General features: G+C 45.3%; 1 protein-coding gene across 1 annotated transcript in view; it reads left to right on the top strand.

Moving 5' to 3' along the window:
• The window catches only part of INPP5D (inositol polyphosphate-5-phosphatase, 145kDa), a 54,490-nt gene that overhangs the window by 12,387 nt on the left and 19,876 nt on the right, over window positions 1-22,227 (top strand). Inside the window, exons 3-5 of the mRNA XM_009703946.1 lie at window positions 14,935-15,085; window positions 17,210-17,381; window positions 18,652-18,792. Coding sequence (XP_009702248.1) covers window positions 14,935-15,085; window positions 17,210-17,381; window positions 18,652-18,792 — 464 coding nt within the window. The remainder of the gene's footprint in view (window positions 1-14,934; window positions 15,086-17,209; window positions 17,382-18,651; window positions 18,793-22,227) is intronic.

Here is a 22,227-nt window from a genome sequence, read left to right as displayed (position 1 = left end):
GAAACCCTCTCTATCCAGCACACTTCTAGAAACACATTTTGGGGGAAACATCTAAATTTGTACTCTGTCTGCCTATGGGTTGGCTAAATATGCCAGAACGACCAAAATCCTCTGTCCCGGCATGGACAAGACACACAATGAGAGGGCTGCCTGTTCACGTCAGCTGGTCAGCAGGATTGTCCTTGCCCTAAGCAGAATTTTGTTCTGGCTTCTGTTTATGAGTCCTGCAGGGTGGAGCTCGGCATAAAAGCTTCATCCGGCATGCTAACCTCCTCTCAGAGCACAGAAGTACGGCTGCCCATCCTGCCGGCATGATCTGATAAGAGCATGAGTTTAGGTCAGTTCCTGCGTTCCTGGTGTCACTGCTGTTGTCACCAACGTCATAGGCAAGTGTCCAGCTGTGGCACATGCAGTACCAAGTCCTTTGTGAGCCCTTTGCAGAGAGATGCAAACTTTTTGCCGTTCTCTTTGATACGGCGCTGTAATCCCAATTTGCTGCTCTGCTCTGACACGTGTAGCCAAGAAAAGGTTTTCTGTAGTAAGGATTTTGTGATTTGCCTTGGATTTTGCTGATCTATCTATATCTGATCAAAAACTTTGTACTAGGAAATTGCACTTGAGCTGGTTTCAGTGGGAGATAACGCAAAGCAAAATCTTTTGGGTGACACTCACCCATTCACAACATTGCAGCCGCTTACAGCTTCTGTCAGACAGCTGTGTAAGGATTTTGTACTTGCTCAAATTGATGTCAAAACTTCACGGTCTGCAGTGAGGACAGGGTAGGCAGAGGCCTGCCCAAAATATCATTTGCAGGCTGCATGGAGACTGTAAGACATCCATCGTCTGCTTGCAGCTAGGAGGCATTGGGCACTGTTGGTCTCCTCCTGTGTTGAAAGGCCCGAGGAGACCAAGTGTCCCACCAAGGAGGATGCTTGGTGGGGTGGGACACATGGGCTGGACAGCTACCCTCTCCAGGCAGGTGTACGTAGGTGGGCAGGGGTGCGTGTATTTGGGCTGGTGTGCTGCCAAGATGAGAGGTGTGCCAGCACCACCCCCTGCGTGCCAGTGTGCCTGGGAGTTACGGGGGGACGATCAGCACCTGCATTGCTGCAGGGAAGGGGAAGAGACAGCAGTGTTGTCTGAAGGACAGAGGGGTGCAAGGGATGGGAAGGGAGCAATTCAAGACCCCGCTGAGGAGTCATGAGCTCGTCGGTGTGCAGAGCTGCAGAGCTTCTGTGGGAAAGTGCAGTTTTATGTTTTGCCTAACAGTGAATTTCAACAAAAGTTAAAGCTGAGGATGGAACTGATTTTGCCAAAGTTAGTCATTACCACAGAAAACTTTCCATGTTCGTGGTACTCTGTTGGCACTGAAGGGCTGAGGTATAATTAGGGTGATTACTTTTCTTGGATGGAAACAAGGGACAAGTGGACAACCAGACAATACTTAGGAGCAGCGTCTCGAAACGTGGTTAGGGAAACACATTTCTAGTATGCCCAAATACATAATTTCATTACGTTGAGCTTCATTTTATTACTGAAAATTGTAAATATTCCAATTTGAGTATTTTTCAATATAATTTAATGTTGATCTAAATCAGTTTGTAAAACTCTTTGCAGTCTTTACATCTAGGACTGAACATAATTTGCAGTCAGGGCTTAGCAAAATCCACGTACTTCATGTTTCTGCAGACTATCCAAATCTGTTTATATAAGGAAAATGTTTTTTCTGCTGTTGCATCTGAGGTAGGAATAAACATAATGCATTTCATAGGTTTTGAAAAACTGAAAGAAGCAGCGTTTAATAAGAGAACTAGGTATTTCCTGAAACATGCACATTCTTTCCTGCTACTGAATCTCTCAGTATACAAAATTCTTCATACAAACAAACCATATCCAGCTTTTGTCTAGTTTGGACCCTTCCAGAATGTTTTCAGTTTCCTGAAAATACAAAAAAACCCCCACATTCAGAGAAGATGGCTTAAACCAAGTTAAAGTGACATTATTATTTTGTTTTTCAAGCTTCAAAAAATGAAATCAGGTATTTGAAAGCTAGCGCATGCCACGAAGTGAAATCCCTTTTCCTTTTATCTGAATATGCTTTCAGATAAAATTTCATTCCAAAGAGTGAAAGGCCAAAGGATGTCATCAATTTCTCTTACAGTTTGCCCTCCAATAAGTGTGTCATGTCATAAAGCCTTCATCATGCTTAAACAGTTGAATATTGCAAATAGGCAATCCTCACTGAATGTACAAAAGCAACTTGCAGGCGCTGCAAAATACTTTAAGATTGAGAAGATAAAGATTAGGACTGTTAAACAGTAACCGGTTTAACAATTATTATTTTAAAAGAACAATTGTTTCACCGTATTATCCTTTTGAAAGACTTTGACCACCCAGAACCACATACCCAACATTTCCTACCCCGCTGGATCTTTCAGTTCCTGCTTTGAGAGCCTGAGTGTACAAACAATTGAGTTTGCTCTTGGCACAAAAGTGGGGCAGAGACTTTGGCTGGGGGACAGGAACAAGCGGCTGGGAGGTGGTGGGAGCCTCAGCCTTCAACTGCACAGAAACTTTCTCCAGCAGTAAATATACTTTAGGAAGTTCTTCGTCTTGCCTCACCCCCCTGCAGACATTTCCATCCCAAATCAACTGTTTCTGTGGGCATGTTTTAAAGGAAGATGTAGTAACCTCTGCTCATGGACTGAGAACTATAAGAAGGTTGGGTTTTTTTTAAATAGACTTTCAAACTAGCTACAGTCTGTGCTTGAGAAGCCAAATGTGTAATTCTAATTGAGATGAGCGCCTTGGGGACACACACCTCAACATCTCCAGGACTAGCAAACTGAAAATTTTCCTGAAATTCTAAACCTCTTCTGGCAGATGAGGAAAAATAATTTAAAACTTACCTAACCAACACTATCAACAAGAAAATATTCTCATCTTTCAGTAATTTGATGGATGTTAGCTTTAATATTATCAGTCACATAGCATTTAAACCGTTTGATTGTCTTATCCTTTTTATTTTTATATTTCCAAAGACTTCTGATGAAGCTTCATAACTGAATTTAAAGTATTCAGGGAGAAAACAGGCTACTTCCCTTTCAGCTGTGTGGTAATGAAACACTATGTTTTATTGCTTCTGTGCTTTGAGGCATGATGGGTCACAGAGAAAAGTACTCCTTTTCAGGCAAGTCTTGAGTTGTTTTCTCAAAGAAAGAGAAGCCAATATATTGTTGTGCTATATGAGGCTTTTTGTCCTGATCATTTAAGATAGGAATGAGCCTTGGAAAACATTGCTATTGAATTTGTTTACAATGAGTCTTATGGCAGATACTGCCATCTGTACAAAATCATTTCTGCACTTATTACTGACAGGGTGATGCCCTTTCTTCTTTAGAGATGTATCTCGATTTGCTGATGAGATGTATCGTTGCAGGCTGCATCCCCCATGCAGAGACGTAACTCATCCAGCAGGTCGCAAGTAATACTTAGGCTCCAGTTAGATCTTGTTCACTCAATCTGCTCTGTAGCCTTAGGGAATGGGACCAATAGACCCTACATGCACTGCAGCTTATTGCTAACATAAATATAAAATATAAAGATACAATCACCTTTAAATAACAACATGTTCAATCGAAAGTATTGTCCCGGTTGCACTTGTTTTAAGTAAATGAGGTCTGCTCCACCTATAGTTTTCAAATTTACCTTTTGGTGGTTGAAGCTATTTCATGAAGCTTTAAAAGAAATTTGGAATCCTTTAGTTTTCAGATTGCCACATAAATGCAAAGCACGCAGGACTTGATTTCAAATGACAAAATGGTTTAGGGAAATGAAACAGACTTTAGCAAAGACAGCTCAGATTCAGTCATTTCAGAGTCCCTCTGAGAGAATGAAGTCACAGTGCAGCTTGCGGTTGTTCCCAGGTCTTTGCCCTGCAGTCTGACTTCTTTTGTCTTCAGTTTGTAACTTCTGACAGAGTTTTCCATCTTGGTTCTCCTCTGAAAGTCTAAGTCAGTTTCCTTCTGTTCCACCCCAGGGCTCTAAAGCTCTCCTTTTCTAGTATTTTAAAAGATAACACACAGCACAGCTGGGTTCAGCAAACCCCATGGGCAAAGTCTAGCAAAACTCTCTATGGGCTGGGGTTGCTCTGTGTTAGCAGGCTGTTAGGCCTGAACTAAAATTTCCAGATAGCTCTGTATTAAACCTCATTCTCCAAAACTTGACAGGGATGTAGTGATCTGTGTTGTTTTAAAGCCTTAGCATAAAGTATCCTTTGTGGTTGAATGCAGTAGAATCCACGTCCAGCAAGCGCTGGCTGTTCACGGAGGCACTAGGTAGCCCTTCGAGAAGTTCGTCTTCATTGTATGCCACGTCCCTTTACATGCAAAACCAGAAACCTTGGGTTGGGTCCAATTCTAGGGGACAAAGTTTAACAAAAAATTTGTAACACCACATCCGCTATTTTTATTCCAGAGGTGCAGTTCAGGGGAGGACGTAAAAGGAGAGGGTTTGAAGGATGTTTTAGTTTTGTGGTTAGTTTTGTTAAATGACGGTGCTTCTTCATGCTGGTTTCTGTATCTGTTCAATTAGCAGGCATGGCTCAGTGCTTACTTCTAATTGAGTAAGGGTTTGTCTCACTCATGCAGTAAATGAATGAAATAAGGGACAGTTCCTTGAAAGAAAGGACAAGTGGAGACCCTTAGTGTCACTAAAACAGAAAACAGTTCCTGTAACTTAAAGCTTGAGAAATTTTGCAGGCTGAAGACAGGAAATTGTAACAGTAAGGTGCTCACCCTTATCTGTGCGTTGCTTATGGTTTTTAATTAGGCAATCCCAGAAAGTTATGCAGTATAATGTGGTGAATGCGGCTCTTACATGCGCCTTCTGCCTGCATTGCTTTGCTTCAGCAGTGTACCTTCAGTAAGTGTAACTTCTTTAATCTTACATTTTCTCTTTTCCACTGGATATTTTATGTAATTCGTGCATATTTAGTGCTTGGTGTCTGTTGAAACTGAGATTCATTCAGCACAGAAGACAATAGGGAAAGCAGAGACCTGATTATGGATCCTCCACTGTCTCCCTGCACAGGTTAGAGGAAACCCCCAGAAATGCAGTGTAGGACTGACGTGAGCTGAGGGATTTTCATTTCATTTTCGGAAGTTTCCAAAAGGGTTAGAAAGGCAGGTTTTCATAGGCAAGCCTTCACTTCTCTTGGAGAAAAGTTCTTTCTTGTAGGACTTCAAACCCCACACGTTGTTGCCTAGGGATGTATTTATTGTCTTCTATAGAGGGAAAAGCTGAAGGGCGCTTGAGAGTTTCCACTGAGAAGCAAGTATCGGTGACCTGCAATAGTTTCCCCAGCTCAGCTACTGTCAGTAGTGAGTGCTGACAAAATCAGAATGATGACCTCCACAAACTGCCTTCAGAAATGATTACTATATTACACTTGCTGCCTCGGTTGCCTTGCTAGCTCCTGAGGACCTGTGTTTTCAAGCTTGTCTTGGTAGTCACTAGAGCTAGATACTTCATGAAGAAATGAAAATGGAAATTCTCATTTGACTTCCAGTGCTGAAGCTTTTCGGTGGAAAACCAAAAAGCACAAGACTTGTGATAAAATTACAAAAGTTGTTATAAGCAGCGTACTCCAAAACTTTTACTTAAATTCCACCCACACACTACAGAAGCGCTAAAAAAAATTGCATCAGATCCCCATGGATCTACAGTCCTTGCTCATTCATCACCAACTCATCTGACTTGCACCCTGTAGCTAAATTTATTACCAGTCCCTCATGTTCTGTCATGGAACCATACTGTTGTTTGCTTCTTGTTGATGTAAATCTTATTTATTATAAGACGGAGAAATGCTGAAAGGGTTGGTTGCTCAGGAGGTTTCTCCTCGTGCTACAAGTTGGATCATTATATGCTGTGTTGGTAAAATCTTTTTTGATGGGTAGAGTTTGAATGGTTTATTTAGTGGTGTTGGTGCTTTCTATAATTGCTCGGTGTTCTTACTGGCTTCTATCTAACTATATTAGTTAGATATTTGGCAATTAATGTACTTTTTATGTGAATCGCGGAGTGTTGGAGCACAGTGGAATGGGGTCCTTAAGTAGGATCCGAGTATATTATTTTTATGACCTATGTCTTTAACTTGTGTGGGAGAATGCTGGTTCAAAAGACTTCCACGGGTCCTTTACCTTCTGGAATATGTTTTTCTTTAGGATGTGGAACTTGAGATAAAAATTTGGCAGCCAGCTATACTCTACTGAGAACTCCTTTCAACGTTCCTTCTCCTCAACAGACAATTTGCAAGTGTCCCAGTTCTGCCATGGGAGCACTTCCTACCTGTGAACATGACCAATCTTCGGGCTGCCAGAATGAAGCCTGAGTGGGAACACATAGAGGAAAACTCTTGTGGGGCCAGAAGAGATCAGAAGTGGCAGATATGACAGTCAGGATCTTTTTAAGATTAACTCAAGCTGGGCGCACATTCCACACATAAAACGTGTTAAGCATTTGAAACTGAGCATAAGCAAAATGCATTGTGCTTCCCAAGTCTTTTCCATGACATTGCGGATAGGAAAAAGTGAGGTAGCCATTTTGGCCAAAATTGGATCAGGAGGGAGTTCAGGTTTTGTTGTAGATTTGCACTGTACAGGACGATTTGGAAGTGAAGCCCTGATGTGCCCTGCTGCCCAGGTAGCAGTGGAGGCAAGAATGTTTATTTGTACCTGGTTGACTTGTTTCCAGCTAGCAGCAACAGGATTCATATTTCACGCAGATGTTGCGAGCAAGCAAGGAAGTAGGTGCTGAACTTTAACAAATGTTCTGTGCATGCTACTGTGAAAGAAAGTGAAAATCATTTAGCATTCCCATTTTGTATACATATGATAAGAAAGGAATTATGGTGGTGTAGCAGTAATTCACATAGTGTCTCTTAAGTCAGTATTACGCTTAAAGAAATGGAGCTTGTGGTAGAGGCAGTATGTGAAAGTACCCTTCAGTTTCATTTGAGGAACAGAGGGAATTTTATAGGATTGACAACACAGTAATTTACTTTATCCTCTTTTAACTTAGTTTTTTGTTGTTTGGATATCTGATTTTCAGCCAGGAACACAAGCTAGAATACTTAGTTGTTGTTAAATTGCAATTCCTTGTTTCCTTCCATGAATAATCTCTTTCAGAAATGCTGAAGCCCTCTTTCCCAGAACTCTCTGATTTCCTTGATTTTCACCCAAAGTCTTAAATGTAAAAGGTCACTGTAGCAAAAGTGACATGAATAAGCAAACTTGAGCATCAGGACCAAACCGTATGCAGAATGAGACAAGAAAGCCTTCATCATCTCTCATCTCAGAGGAGACAGGGACTATTCACCTTCCAGTCTCTCCAACATTATTCAAGTTATATAATTTACAACTGCACTTGCACTGTGCCATTTTCCCCAAAATTCAAATGATTTCTTCCAGGTGAGGAGGCGCTGCTCCTGCCACCCACCGGCATCCTCCTCCCAGCTTCCCTGGATTCCTCCTCTTGCCTCTTCTCTCGTGCTCAGTTCCCCTGAGCCAGAGACCCTCTCAACTGAGCTTCACCCAGCATCTCAACTCCCCTGCCAGCTCGCAGGTTCCTACCACTTATTAAAGTCCTTTCCTTTACCAACCCTCCATGTCACAGGATCTCCCTTTTCCTCAGCCACACACTTGCTCCTCTCCCTTTGTACTCCTAGTCAGCCCCATTTCTTCCCAGCACCAGGTGTTGCATTCAAAGTAAAGTATGTTTCTGGGTGGCTTGTATTTTGGCAAGTAGCTGTTTCTCCCAGCTGTGATTCCTGTCTATGATCCCATTCCTGTGAAATGCTCCTAAATTTCTTAGCACAAGATTTGATCTAGAAATAAGAAATGTTTTCTGACAAAACAAAACTGAAACACAACCAGGTTGCTTTAAAATGCTTTAAAAAATAATTTACCAGGAATTTCTTAGCTGCTAGGTTCCGCTCTTTAGTGAAATATAAAAGCTTGCCTACATGAGAGCCAAAAGTAAATTTAAAAATGCCACCTATACTTCCTAGCTAACAGACAGTCTTGAAGACAACTTTTTTCCAAACCAGGAAGCTTAAGAAATTTTTTTTTCAAATCTAAAAGGAAAAAAGTTCCTGCCAGCCTTTCGCACCAAAGTAGAAGTGACCTGATTTTCAGCTTCCGTTTAAGCTGGTTGGGTGTTGCAAGAATTTTATAACTTTGAAAAGTTATTGACTGTTGCTGAAATGCCTATATATGGGTTTAAATACCTGTTTTAAAGCATTCTGGTTAGAAAAGCTTAGCCTTAAGCAATATAACCAGATGACCAGTTTCCTAGTTCCTCCTTGTGCCTTGGCTCAGGAAAGGAAAACACTTCCTCTTCCTTCTGAGGGCCCCAGACTTCCTGTGCCATCTATTTATACAATTGTTGTCATGAACCCCAAGTTAACCACTTCCTCGCCCAGCTTTACATCTTTTAAACCTCTCTTCACTTTATGTCTTTATACTCCCCTTGCAACTTCTTTTAAAGGTATGTTCAGAGCTGCTTCTCAGCAAACCCGTATTTGGAGTATCTTCATCAAGGTGTTCTGTTGACCAGTTGGCATTGCTTGGAGATAATGTAGAAGAGGAGACTTAGGTTGGGCCCTGTTGGCCATTTTACACCAGATACAAAGGAAGACTAGATGATCTCAGCCATACAAAAACCTGTTGAAAAGTTTAGGTGGATGAATTTGGAAACGGGATCACAAGATTTAACCAAAGACTAGTGATTAAAGGCTTTAGTCATACCTGTTTTCATTAAATGAAGAACCCAGAAGCTTATTCAGCATAAAGGCAAGAAGAAGTTGTAGCTAGTTGTGTTAAAGTACTGTACAGTGATTGTACAGAAGATGGAAGGGAAATTGATAACTGGATGGACCTGCAGAATTGAGGGCAGTTTCTGGAGGACAGGACATCAGGACATCCTGTGGGAAAGGAAGTTTCCAGCCAAAAGGGCTGGAGTCAGAAGCGGAAGATCTGAGAGTCCCTGGTTTGGGATGCAGTTGAAATGGCTGGGCTGGTCATGACCAGCGCGGTCACGTTCAGTTTTACCAGTCTCACTCAAGGATATAGCAGGGTCTGGACAAAGAGGCAGCAGGCAGGTTTGCAGAGGGCTTCCTACAGTCGCAGAATTAGGGCTGGCAGGAGGCCTCACGAGGTCTCCGAGCCCAGTGTTTGCCCTGTTTTCAGACTGAAGCAGCATCAGGTGCTTGCTAGCTGGCTCTGAGGAATGCCTGGGTACTCTGCACTGTGACACTTCCAGAGATGTGGACACACTCTCCCTGTGCAGCCTGACTTCACTGTCTCTGCCTGGCAAGGTTCCTTGAGATCTAATCTAAACCTCCTCTGCTGCGAAGTAAGCCGGCCACATCTGCTGTCTTTGAGGGACTTGCAGCACAGCTGGTTGCCATCTTCTTTATAAAAGAATTTAAAACTTGTAAGACTGCTGCTGTGATGTCTCCAGGCTGTCCCTTTGCCAGACCATACCAGTCCCTTTCTTCTGAGCTTTCCCTGTAAATCACATTTTCCAACTCTTCAGCCGTCCTCATAATTTTTCCTTGGGACTCTATGGTATTTTCACATGTTCCATAAAAAGTGATGACCCAGGCTGAACACAGCAGTCCAGCTAAGGCCTTACAGCACCAAGTACAGCAGAAGAGTTTCTTCGTGCATTTCATATGACACTCCCATTAATAGACCTTAGAAAGACTGGCTTTTTCTGATGCAGTTTCCCACTATAAAATTGCTATGCAGTCTCTGATTCACTATTATCCAGATTCTTTTGTGCAATTCTGCTGTTTTACGAGCTGTTCCCTATATTGCATACGTTCGCTAGGTGTTTCCTTTCTGTGTGTTATGGCTATCATCAGCACAAAGCTGAGGTACCAGGGGTGATGCTGGAGGAGTCGCCCGTGGAGGGAGAGCCTGCTCTCCACGCCACTCGGGTATCCTGTGAGCCGTGTGAGTATGTTTCTGGGGATGTGGTGTGTTGCTGTGGAGATGACACTTACCATCCATGTTTCTAATGACTTCTAATGACTAATGAAACAATTCACTTCACAATTAAAACAAGATCTATCCTGTGATAACCCTGAGGAAATAGTTAGTTACTAAATGAAGGCGGGGGGTAGGGGGGGAAGGGAAGTGGATTTCATTGTTGCGCTCCGCTCGGGTGGCTCCAGCTTGCTCTGTGCTGCCCTGTCCGGCTTGGGGTTTTTTGCGGTACCCCATTCCGTGTCTATTCCCTGTCTCAAAAACCAGAGCAAGTTTGCATAAAGTTCAGGCTCCCTTTTGCCTCGCTCCTGTCATCCACTGTGGTTGTCTTGAGGACAACCACAAAGCCTATAGACTTTTGTCACAAGTTCAAGTGTGAAGAGAGCATATATCCCAGCCATGTGCTGCTTTCCTTGCTCATTGGCAGTGAAAATTGTTTGACGAGCCTTCAGGTAGGCTCATCTAGCAACCTGAGCACTAGCTGCAACATTACTGAACCAGATTTTCTGTGTTAAACTGATGCTGTGCGGGCATCATCCCTGCAGTCCCAGGCACTGCTGGGCTGGGAACATCCCGCAGCCTGGGGGATGGTCCTATTGCCCTGCGACTGGTAGCAAAGTTACAAGCTGTTGGATTTGGAGGGGCTCACATGGCACTCGTCACTGGTGGTATCCGAGCTCCTTGCATTCGTGTGTCAAACAACGTGACTACCGTCTGTCACACAGGCTTTGTTCTCATCCTTTCCCTAAGGGGAGGAGCAAGCCCAGTGAGGTCTTGCTTTTACTGTTCTTTCTCCCAATTCAAACGACATACAGTTTTTGCTGTGCCTCTGCGCAGAGGGACGCAGAACAAAGCAGTGTGCCCTGCTCTCTCAGGGGGAGTCGGGAAGTTTGAGGGGTGCCTTGAACTGAGAGGAGCTCATTTCATAGTGCAGGCAAACAGGCAGAGAGGGTTGTTGGGCACTGCTTTGTGCTGCAGGGGCACAGCCCTTCCCGCACGCTTCCTCTGTTGAGGTCCTTGCAAATAATAACAATTATAATACAAAAGAAAATGAGTGAGAATAATCCAGCGATCTTTGCTTTCAGACTCCCGTGATGGCAAAGCTGATGTGTAGCGAGGCGGTGCCACTGCTGTGGCTTTTGTGGTGTGGGAGAGGGCCCTCAATCTCCCTCACCATGAGCGGGCACTGAGCAGGTTTGAGGCTCCCCCATCCTTCCCTCTGTGCTTGGCCACAGCTGATCAGAGCTCCTGGCCCTGCCGGTTCCCCATTTCTTCATTGCAGCTCTTGTCTCTGTGCAGCTGGTCAGGACACGTGTTCAGCTCCCTGCTGAATTCTGTCTTAAGATATAAAAGTGCCGTCCTTTATTTTTACTGCGTGCCATGGGGAGTTGGTCCTTTTTATCCTGAATGGACTTGGGGAAGGTGGGCTGCCAGAGGAGCTGGCACCGCTGGGATGGAGGCTGCCGCCCTTTGGGAATGAGCGGCTGCATTCAGATGCATGCAAAGTGCAGATCCTCACCATGACCTTGAGTTATCTTTCAGAGAAGACATAGTGGAGTTCATCAACAAAAGTGGCTGGAGGTGGTGGTCTGGCTGCCCAGCCAGCCAGCTGAGCTACTAGGGTAGAAGGGGTGCATAATGTGGGGTCTCTCTGCGCCTGCATCCAGCTAACCTGCACATGAGCTGGGGCTTATGGCCACCCCGGGGAATTTGATCTGGACCACAGGCTTCGGTCCACTCTTGAAATGCAGTGCAATGAGTTAGAGGAAGAAGGCCTGTTACAAAATGCTGCTGCTTCTGGTTACCACAGAGACCAGCACCGGTTCGGAGACTGAACTATCCTTGGCAGCAAAAAGTGCTAATTCAGCCTTTCCTCCCACTTACATCAAGGCTCCATTTGGCCTTAAAAGAGCTGTGCAGGGCAATCCAGCTTCTTGCAGGCACCCTGTGAGAGCAGGGGCTGAGAGGCAAAACAAGGCTGAGAAGACAGTGTTTGGGCACTGGGGGTGGAAGGGGTGGTGTGCGGGGCAGGATGGGGGCTGCGGGGACAGTCATCAGTCAGGGGGTTCTGGGGAAGCGGGCAGCCAGCGAGGTCTTTAGAGTGTGAAGTAGGAGTGTGAAGATGACTTTGGAAAGAGGAGGAGTGGGGTAGGCTGCAGTAATTCAAGAGGTGGGAAAGAGCACTGATGGCAAAGCTTTCGTCCTACAAAGATGCAAATGGCAAACCCTCGATGGATTTTAGGGTCTGAGTGTGTGCTCTGATGGGGCTGATGCCTTTGTCCAGGTGTCCTTTGGGGTAGCTTAGGGCAAAGCAAACTATCACAAGCCTCGTCTCGTGTAAGCTCCAGCCCATCTATGGGTGCTGTAGGTGGTGGGCAGAAGGCAACCCAGGCAGGTGAAATCCAGAGGCTGAAATGTGAGTGACGCTGCCATGGGCTGGGCACGAAGGCTGAACATGCTGCCATCCTACAAGCAGTGCTGCTAAGAGTGCACTCTGGGCTGCCGGGGGGGGCTGCGGGTCACAACTGCATAAATAATCACAAAAATGGGGATTTCAGAGCAGAGGAAGGTACTGCAGGGTAGACGAACAGAGAAACATGGAAGCAACTGGCTGAACTATTCCAGGTCTGTCCCAGTGCAGCACTCTGACTTCAGGATCCTTTCATAGGATGGATTAGAGCTGAATGCTTTTTCTTCTTGATGTTTTTCTTGATTCCCAGCCTTCACAGTTGGCGTCAAGAAGCAGAAGAGTCTGGGGTCTGGGAGGACCAAGACACTATTTGCATTAATTGGTGTAAATCAGAAACCATTCTGATTTTGCTAAGTTTGTGCTGCTCTAGCAGAGCAGGATCTGGCCTACACTGTTACGGTCCTGTGAAGCTTTAACCAGCGATTTGTTTCAACACCTCTGGCCTCACAGAAATATAATCCAGTGTTTGCCCAAGCATCGCCTTCACGCTGAATGCGATGCTTTCCAGTGTATGAGAATAATAAATCTTGATAAATGTAGGAACACCTGGGAGACAGAAAAGGAGGCTGTACAGGCAGAGCTTTCAGAAACATCATACACATTTGTTATGAAAATGTGTCTTGCTGTGCTTTTAAAGACATGCAGGTGTAGTTAAAACTGAAAGGTATTTTTGTTGGCAGGCCTGAGGGCGCTGAAGGTTTCGAATGTGGTTCAGTATTGAAAGCACTGTCCTAATTTCTGGCCTGAGATTTCATTCTTTAGGAAAAATTAAAAAGAAATCTTGATGCTGCTAGGACTCACTGAAGACATTTGTCTGTGTTTGGCTCACTGTGGTTTATGCTAGCATTTCTCCTGTTTATTCTCTTGGTTTTGCTACGTCTGCCTTTTAAACAAAAAAGTTCACAGATAATAAGAAAGTGGGCAAACACAAATGGCAAGTAAATAAGCTTGTTCAAACTCGTATTAAAACTTTGTGAATGTTAATTTTTACAGCCAATAATTGTAATCCAAAAAGAAAATATCCTGCCTGTTAGAGGCAGAATGTCTAAAGTGTGGCTGCGTAACAAGTTATTTCAAATTGGAGGCAAAGCTTTAATTTGTTATTAAGCATGCTTCCTGTGCAAAATCTAGCTTGCTGCATGTAAAACAGGGCAAGTCAAGCCTGCCATTAGAGTGATCAGCTCTTGCTTTTGATTGCCCACTGCTGCTGTATCCCCAGTTGTGAACAGTTCCCAGTGTTGCTCTTTTAAGTCCCGAACAACAGTCTTGTGGGGCTGGAAAACATCTGCTCTGCACTGTTCTGCCCCTGCTCCTTGATGTTTTGCTGCATGTGTAGACGGAGCCTTCTTGGGTCGGTTTCTCTGGGAAAACCTTTTGTCCAGAGAGCACCCTGCCAGGAAGAGTATGCCCCGTGAGGAGCGATCAGAGCTTTGGTTACATCTTGCTGTTGCCTCGGGTTTGGATGGTACTTAAGTGCAGTTCTGGAGGTAATACAGCGCTCTTTCTTTTGGTCAGACGGTCTGTGCTGAGCCATGACAAATCATTTGTCTGTCTTTGGTAGGGCCCTTGGTTGAAGCAACGGGGCCGAGCTGCGGGGATGGCAGCTGTACTGCCTGGTGAATCTGGCAGATTTATCATTCACGCCGACGCATAGATATAATTGCTGGAAAGCTTTGCCTCTGCAGACCTCTACAACGTTACCCCTGTGTTTTCCCTCTGCAAGTATCCATTTCCTGAGATTAGTGGCCAGGGCTGTGCTAGAAACAGGCTTAGTCACAGTTAAAATTCAGCTGGCAAGCTTGGTGTCATGCCTGACGCATTCACACTCCTAGCTGTGTTCTGAGCCTCAGCTTGCTAAATCTTCATCTGAGCATTTTTTTACATGACAGTATCTTGCTGGCTTGTTTCATTTGAACCTAGTTCTGAGCCTTTGAATCCTGGAAAGGATGCTAATATCTAGATTTAGACATGTTTTATTCTTTCAGTTTCACAGAAAAATTCTTCCCGGATACCACAAAATATAACGTAGTCCAGGGGTTTTGTGCTCAGTAAAAGAAGGAATGCAAAAAATTAATCCAGGAGAATTCTTTGTTTTTAAAGTCTTCCCTTGCTTTGAAGCCAAGCACACTGAATCAAACGAGAGAGCTCTTCCATTTGGCTTCAGTGAATCTTTGAGGTTGCCATTTTTGCTGACACTGAGTGGAACATCTGTGTGTATCTGTTTCTGTTTGTACTGCAGGAGTCATTCTGCACAGAGCCTGGGGTCAGATGGGCAGTGAGAGCTGGGCTGGCTTTCTCTGGACAGCAGTAGTGGGTTTTTCTCTCTCTATGACTTTGTTTTTCCTTCTGCGAGGAGCAGTGTTTCTGTGGTAGGAAATCCCAGATAATGACAGCCTATGTGTTTTGTTTGAGGCATCAGAAGGTGTTCCTGTGAAGTATTTCGAGAACTTGGAGGAACTGATAGAATTTTACAAGAAGGAGAACATGGGTCTGGTATGGCACCTCAAATATCCAGTGCCGCGGGAAGAAGAGGAGGCCCCAGATGAACCAGAAGAAGATGCTGGTAAGAAACCCATGATGTGACTTGGTGATGCAGACCCTTGACACTTACTCTGGACTAAAGATATGCAGTACAGGCAGGGGAATTAGAGCATGTCACGCAATAAAATGGAGCAGGGCATAGAGAGACCTGAGCTGGCAAGACCTTGAGGCAGTGAGTCGTCCTGGCTCTGGGGCAGTACTGCAGCTGCAGCGCCATGTTAGCTCACCTGAGGGAATACATTGAGACTCTCTGCAGAAATATATTGTCTCAAGTGCAGGGCTGACTAATCTGTCATCCCTCATGTGGACTCAAACTGGTTTATGTCTGGCCATCTCGCGTCTCTGCACCCCTCTCCCTGTGCTGCATCTGTAGGGCCACTGTCTCTGCAGCAGAGATGCTCCCCTAGAGACTTGGAGAACATCCTTCTGCAGTGCCATGCACCTGCGTCTGCTGTGGGTTTTGGGTCATCCAAAACTCAGGCCTCCCTATCTGCTCTGATCTAGAGGACATTCCTAACAGTCAAAACCAGAGGGCACAGACCCTGCAGTGGCAGACAGCCTAACTCTATGCATATAGAGGCAGATGGATGATGAAGAGGTGTGATTGGCATCATCCCAACTATTTTATGTGAAATGTCACTGTGGGTTCCTGTCACTCAGTGGTCTTGGATCGTTCCTTGGATTTTTCCTGGATCATCCCTTGGATCTGTCATTGTTCTCCTGAATCCCAGGGGAAGGTCATTCCCACAGAGCCATCCTTCCTGTCCTTTCTGATATCTGTCCGGAAATGATGAGCATTACAATAAAACTTGTCTGAAGGACATGGTCCTGTGACAGCCAGCCAGCCATGTGCGCTAAAGCAGATTGATGTGTCTGTGTACATTTATGCAATTTAATGGATCTCTAATAAGAGCTGGAAGATTTTGGTGTGCAATTCTTATGAAGAAACAGAACAAAATTTTGCAAAGCTGCTCAGAAAGATGTTCCTGTTTTTTGGCCAGCTGCACTGAGTCTCCAGCTCTCAGGGCGGGGGAGGGAACTACACCAAAATAATACACAGAGAGGCGAGCAGCAGGGAATGAAGTTCTAGCCAAGACTAAGAGCCTTTAGATGGAGAGATATTAGGACTGGGGCCGGGCTGTTCATGTACAGAATTTAATTTTTTTAAGGCACTTTGGTGCCATTGTGCTGGAATCATGTAGGGCCCATAGATATCTGGCCATCTTACAGGTAGAATTGCAGAGTTGGAAGATGAGCACCCAGATACCCTGCAGATGCACCACCCAACTGTACCATTGCTCAGTGCTACAGTGGCTCTGTGAGTCACAGCTTCTGCCTAGGAGCAATGGATCAGTTTTGAGTATCTTTTTGTAATGAAAATTCCACTATTAGGAAATAACCGAACAAAACCTCACAACTCAACCAGCTACATATGACAGGTGTAGTAAAGCGTTGGAGCAATTGGTATGAAAAGAAAGGCAACCATGGTTGGGATAAGTGGAGATGAACCCACTCTTCTCCCAGGACAGGGAGGTATGCTGTGCAGCAGGGTGACAGAGCACGAAAACCCTTTGTGCTTCCAACTTGATGCCCACTAGACAAGGCAGGATACTCGGCCCCTGTGTATTGGATTATGGGGTCTATTTTACCCATCTGTGTTTGCTTACTGTAGCTGTTCGTTTCTTTTCATTAGTAGCTTCTGGTGCTCTTTGCATCATGCCCCTCCATCCATTCTGCCCTAGTAGCAGATCTCCATGATAATGGTAATGATACGGATGAGGTACAGCTATGTTCTCTAAGCATTACATTCAAAGTAACTAGTTAACCTCCATAGCTGCTTTGCAGATGGGACAGTCAAACTGACCCGGGTGGGGTGACACTGCCGGGCAGAGGCATACGCTGCCTGCACATGAGGTCCAAGCCTGGCAGCTCAGTCCGCTGGTCTCGCACCACTGACATCTCTGAGAACAGAGCTGACCCAGTATCAAGCCCTGAGCTTTCCAGCTCTGAAATGGGAGGCCCTTCAGACGGGATGGTTTCTGCAGTGAGTGCCAGGGCATGCAGACTCTGCTCTGCCTGTGGGTGAAGGGGAGGAGGTCAAATGGCGGTGCTGGGATGAATGTGCCTTTCCCTTCCCTCTTGCCAGACCTGGTGCCCACGCCTCCTATCCTGCCCCCACGCAACATCCTCATGGCATTGCCGAGCAGCGAGACAAAGGAGATACCTTCTCTCCCTGAAAACTCCAGGGTGGCAGACGTTAATAAACTGTCCCTTTCTGAGACACTACTCCAGCGACTGCAGTACCAGGACACAAGCAGGTGAGGATGGCAAGTCACAGGGCTGCAGAATCAGCCTTCAGCCCAGCTCTGGGCTTTCTGGGGTGCTCTGTTTGGGACAGCTGAGGACCTGTTTGATTCAACCAAACTACTCATTTATACTACCAAGCAAAGAACAGAATCAGATCTACAGTGTGTTGGCCTCTTGTTACAGTCTAGCTATCATCTAGAAAAAAATACTTTTCTAAAGTATTAAAATCACCAATAGATTTTCTCCACGAGGTATAGTTTTTCTAATATAAAGTATGATAATATCGGAGAGAAGTCAGTCTATTACCTGAGTGCATGAACTACAGATTGTATCAGAAAGCACCAGCCAGTCCTCAATAAGCATAAACTGGTGTGTGGATTTCTGGGTACTCATACTGATTTACTTCAGCTATAGGTCTGACTCACATCGTCCCACGTGCTAGCTGTGTCAAACCTGGCCATCCACTGAAGCCTTAGAGGAAGCCGCATGACATTTAATGACCAGATCTGCAAAGTTAAAAAATAAAATAAAATCAGAAGGCATGCCTGTTGGCAGGGCAGCGGGAAGCTGTGAGCAAACAGTGGTTGTGTGTGGCAGCACAGGTCCTGTTGTGGTGGCCCAGTGGCAGCTGGCTGACTGGGAGAAACCCAGTTTTGGTCAGCTGCCTGCACCATTTCATCTGCTAAGCAGCCAGCTGGGACTTTCTGCATTTGTCAGGGCACAAGACAGCACATGCGGTCTGCCTGGTTCATCCTTCCTTGTGGTCCTGGAGCCCAGGCACCACAGAGACAGGGAGGAGGGGAGCATCCTGTACAGCTCTGTGGTCTCAGGCCCCCCCCTCAAGACTGTTTTGGACTTTTTGGAATAAAACCTTCAAAGTGGGACTTGGTGGGGTGAAAGGGAGTTTCCATCTCCCCAGAGCCCCTAAGCTGCTGACTCTTAGTGACCTCACAGCAGCCCGGCTCTAACCATTGCCAAGGTTAATGATCCCACTATGGTTTTGGCACAGCCAGGCATCGCAAGACTTCTCCATGCATGGTAGCCCAGCAGTCAGGAAGGAGAGGATTTGGGGTGGGGAAGGAGGAAGAGGAGAAGGTGTCAGCGGTGTGGTGGGGCATCCATGGTCCAATTCTGAGAACTGCATATTTACACTGAAAGCCGAGGCAAGCTGCCTCTCATCTGTCTGTGCTGGCAGTGGAAGTTTCAGAAAGATAATAAAGCTGTCTGATATTTGGGAGCAGAGAGAAGAGCTGGCTTTTGACCTGTCTGTTTCTTTCACAGTGTTTCTGATGAGCATCTTAAACTCATCCAGGATTACCTGCGAGTTCACATCATCAGTGACTTTGAGATGGTGCAGACTGGCTCAAGCAATCTTCCTCAACTGAAGAAACTACTTACACTTCTCTGCAAAGGACTCTTCAGGTAACTGGAGGCTGGTTTTCAGAGATCATGATATAATATTGTAACACTGTAGTCTAACGTGGCTTCCACATGCATGCATTCAGAACCTGCATTTCTGGCATAGGAGATTGACTTTACCCTCAAAACCATTATATTTAGATCTCATGACCTGTGATTCTGGTCCAAAGATGTGAAATCTATATAAAAGACATAGCTCTGACAGTGAAGTTTCCCTGTAGGCGGTTTCAGTCAGTGAAGTATTATTTTTTATGCTTTGTTTAGAAAGAAACAAAACAAAAAATGCACTAACTGATTAACTGCATAATTTGGTAATGCATAAGTGACACCCACAGAATTGTCAAGCACAAGTCGTTTATGGAAACAAGCACATATTGGTGTATAGCTATGTTTTAAACACTGATTTTCCTTCCCACCAATGCACTATGAACCTGGAATGATTCCACTGATGTCAGTAAAGTCCAGCTCAAATGAAAAGAGAAACAAGCCTAGACTCTACAAATTTTACCTTTCCTATTTATAGACCTTCTGGGTCCCAAAGAGGAAAACTCCGATAGAGAACTAAAACCTTGCAGAGCTCCCTGTTTCTCTGGTGGAAGGACGTGATTTCCCGCCTTCCTGCTTGTAAGCAGCCAAGGAGATTAGCCCACACTTCTGCAGAGATCTTAGAGCACTCCATGGCAGAGGGCACATACTTCCACACTTCTATCTGCATCTTGCAATATTATTCTTTCCAGTGTATTTAGAAGTGAGGCTGGCAGTGCTACTGGCCTGGTCTTGTACTCTAAGAGCTCACCAAGGGAGAAGAAATGGCTAATATAAGAGGTGGATACTGCTGATTTGCTTAGCTTTAACTTATGGAGGGAAGGCAGGGAGTCAGCGAGGTGCCCAGCTGCTTGGGACCACCATTACTCCTCTGAAGCAGTGGGCATTGTGCACATTTCATCAGGCAAAGGGGGAGGAATATGCAGCCCTGCTCCTTCTGCCAGAAGCCAGCCACTCACAGACGAGCCCTTCGCAGGACTGAGGATGGGGCGTGCAAAGAGCTGCCCTTCTTCTTCTGCGCCCTACTCAAGGGTTTTGCTTCTCTACGCCCACAGAGGGGGAGACCCAGGTGGCTAGCTAAGAATAAACCTGAACAATGGAAACTAAAATCTAATGAAATCACAAGTGAGAGTTTTGTGTTACTAAAATATCTCCAGTACTGCTGTTCTGATGATGGCTGGCTTTTTCCATTTCCAACTTCTTATTCTACTTCACCTTGTCTGGGTTTCACAACCCTTGTCCTCATAAATGTACCTGGGAGATGCAACAGGTCCACAGTCCTCTCAAGAGCCAGGGCATCTTTTACATTTCCAGACTTTCTGTAGGTTTTTTTTGGTGACTGGTCTTTGCAAAGCGTCATCCTAGAACAGAGCTGGGTAAGTTCATCTGCTGGTGGAAGCCTGCTGAGCACAGGGGCACTGCACCACTGCTAACACAGCAAAGAGAAAGCTGCCTGCCCTCTGCCCCTCTAGTAGTCAGGTACCTATGGAAATGTATCTCCTCATGCAGTTCCTCCTCCCCTTCCCCAGCATCTTCTCCCCAATCCTGCATTTTTTCAGTTAGATGGAGCTGCCTTCTCAATTTTTTCCTGAACGTCCAGAACTGCAGGCTGTTTTCAGTCTCATACGGATCTCTCTGAGGAGCCTCTCCCCTGCTATTCGGCTTGTCCCATGAATTTCTACCATCCAACCAAACTATTTGCTTAGGATCAACTGGCTAATACTCAGATGCTTGGGTATCTTGTTTTCTGCAGCTTTAATCTCTGAGGTTGTCTGGGGTTTTAGGTTACCTCCCTTATCAGGCTTCTGAACTCAAATTTAATCAGTGGCATTACCTAAATTTAGTTTTTATTTACCTCAGCTTTCTTCAGCTGTGCAGGGATTCCAGCTGAATGTACAGGTAATTCCTAGGCTGCTTCTCAGTGGCCGTGTCCTCTTTTTCTTAATAATGTTCAATTTCATTATTTTCACAATATTTGAGAACAGATTAAAAAGCCAAACAAACAACAAGGAGAAATGTTAATTGACACAGCTTGAGCCCTTTTCACTGGACTTGAAGCTCCTTTGAATCTCCTGGCACTGCTGAGGGTTAAGAGCATGCAAACAGACACTCGCTGTGGCTGAGCTGACCCTGGCTGTTTGTGAGCCACACTGATTTGCTGTGAATCTGAGGTTTTTGCAATGCTGTATTCTGGCTTCTTCCAACCTCCCAGAGCCCAGATGTGCCATCTTTCAGGGTCACTCTCAGACACACTGCCATCACTGTGAAAAATGAGCATCCTGGTGCCCTTGGCTGACTCGCTTCTGTGTTTTGATACTGGGCTGTGGGTAAGCAGTGACTGCCAACATTAGCAAGGTAGAGGGGACGTGTACTGGAGCTGCTCAGTGGTGAGGAGAAGAAAAGAGCTCATAGTGAACCATGGGGCTGGGAGAGGAGCTGGGCCAACTGTTTGTGAACAGTCCGTGCCTTTTGCAGTTTGTGTATTACCCATGGACACGTGCAGACCCGTTTCTGACCAAGGAGCTCAAGCACAGCTGCGCCACAGCAGACCAGGAGCGCAGAGTTTGTGATCTCTTCCCCTCACCTTCCACCCCACCGATCCCTGATTAATTCAGCAAGGACCAGACTCCAATGTGCATTAGAGACATTGAAAGCTGGTTTTAAATCTGCTGGAAGCTGCTACTACCTTCTAGGGCTAGCTGTGGCCAAGAAGGTCAGGACAGCCGTGGCACATCTTCTTGTCAGAGTCTGGGGGACAACAGGACAACCACTCTTGGGAAAGGCTCTTCACTCTGGCAGCTCATATACTAAAAATGAAACAAAACAGACTTGTAAGGCTGATGGGTACTTTTATGAAGCATTCAGTGCTAAAAGAAATTGGCGTGCAAGGGTTTGCTTAGTCAGGGGAATCCTCCAGGGGCTGGAAAGCTGACTCATGGAAAGCTTGGTGCCAGTGCAGAGCAAAGAGCGGGGACGACCCATGCGAGTGGACTTTGTTCACAGTTTCCTACCAGCTTTATGAGAAAAACACTAATAGGGGCCTCTTCAGCCTGCCACTGTCTGAAGCCATCATTTGGACATCGATCATTTCTCTGCATGCTCCTGTTTATTCTCCCTCACTGGATAATTTTCACATAGAGCTTTTAAGGCAGCTTTTCAAGCACTTGCGACACCAGCACTTGTGAAATCCTATGTGGACACACAGACTTCTGATGATTCAATGAAGATCACTACATATATTTCCTTTATACTATCAAGAGAAGAAAACAAAAGGAGTTCTAAGTGCAATTTGTGATTTTGCTGAGTTTGAATGCCTGCAGATATTCTTCCCCCATCCTCACACCCATGCTACACGTTGCACCGTACAGTAAACAGAGGGCAGTTTTCCCATGA

This window comes from Cariama cristata, unplaced genomic scaffold (assembly GCF_000690535.1).
Source record: "Cariama cristata isolate BGI_N322 unplaced genomic scaffold, ASM69053v1 scaffold14537, whole genome shotgun sequence".
Taxonomy (NCBI): domain Eukaryota; kingdom Metazoa; phylum Chordata; class Aves; order Cariamiformes; family Cariamidae; genus Cariama; species Cariama cristata.
The sequence above is the reverse complement of the archived record's forward strand: the minus strand, read 5'-3'. Positions and strand labels throughout refer to the sequence as shown.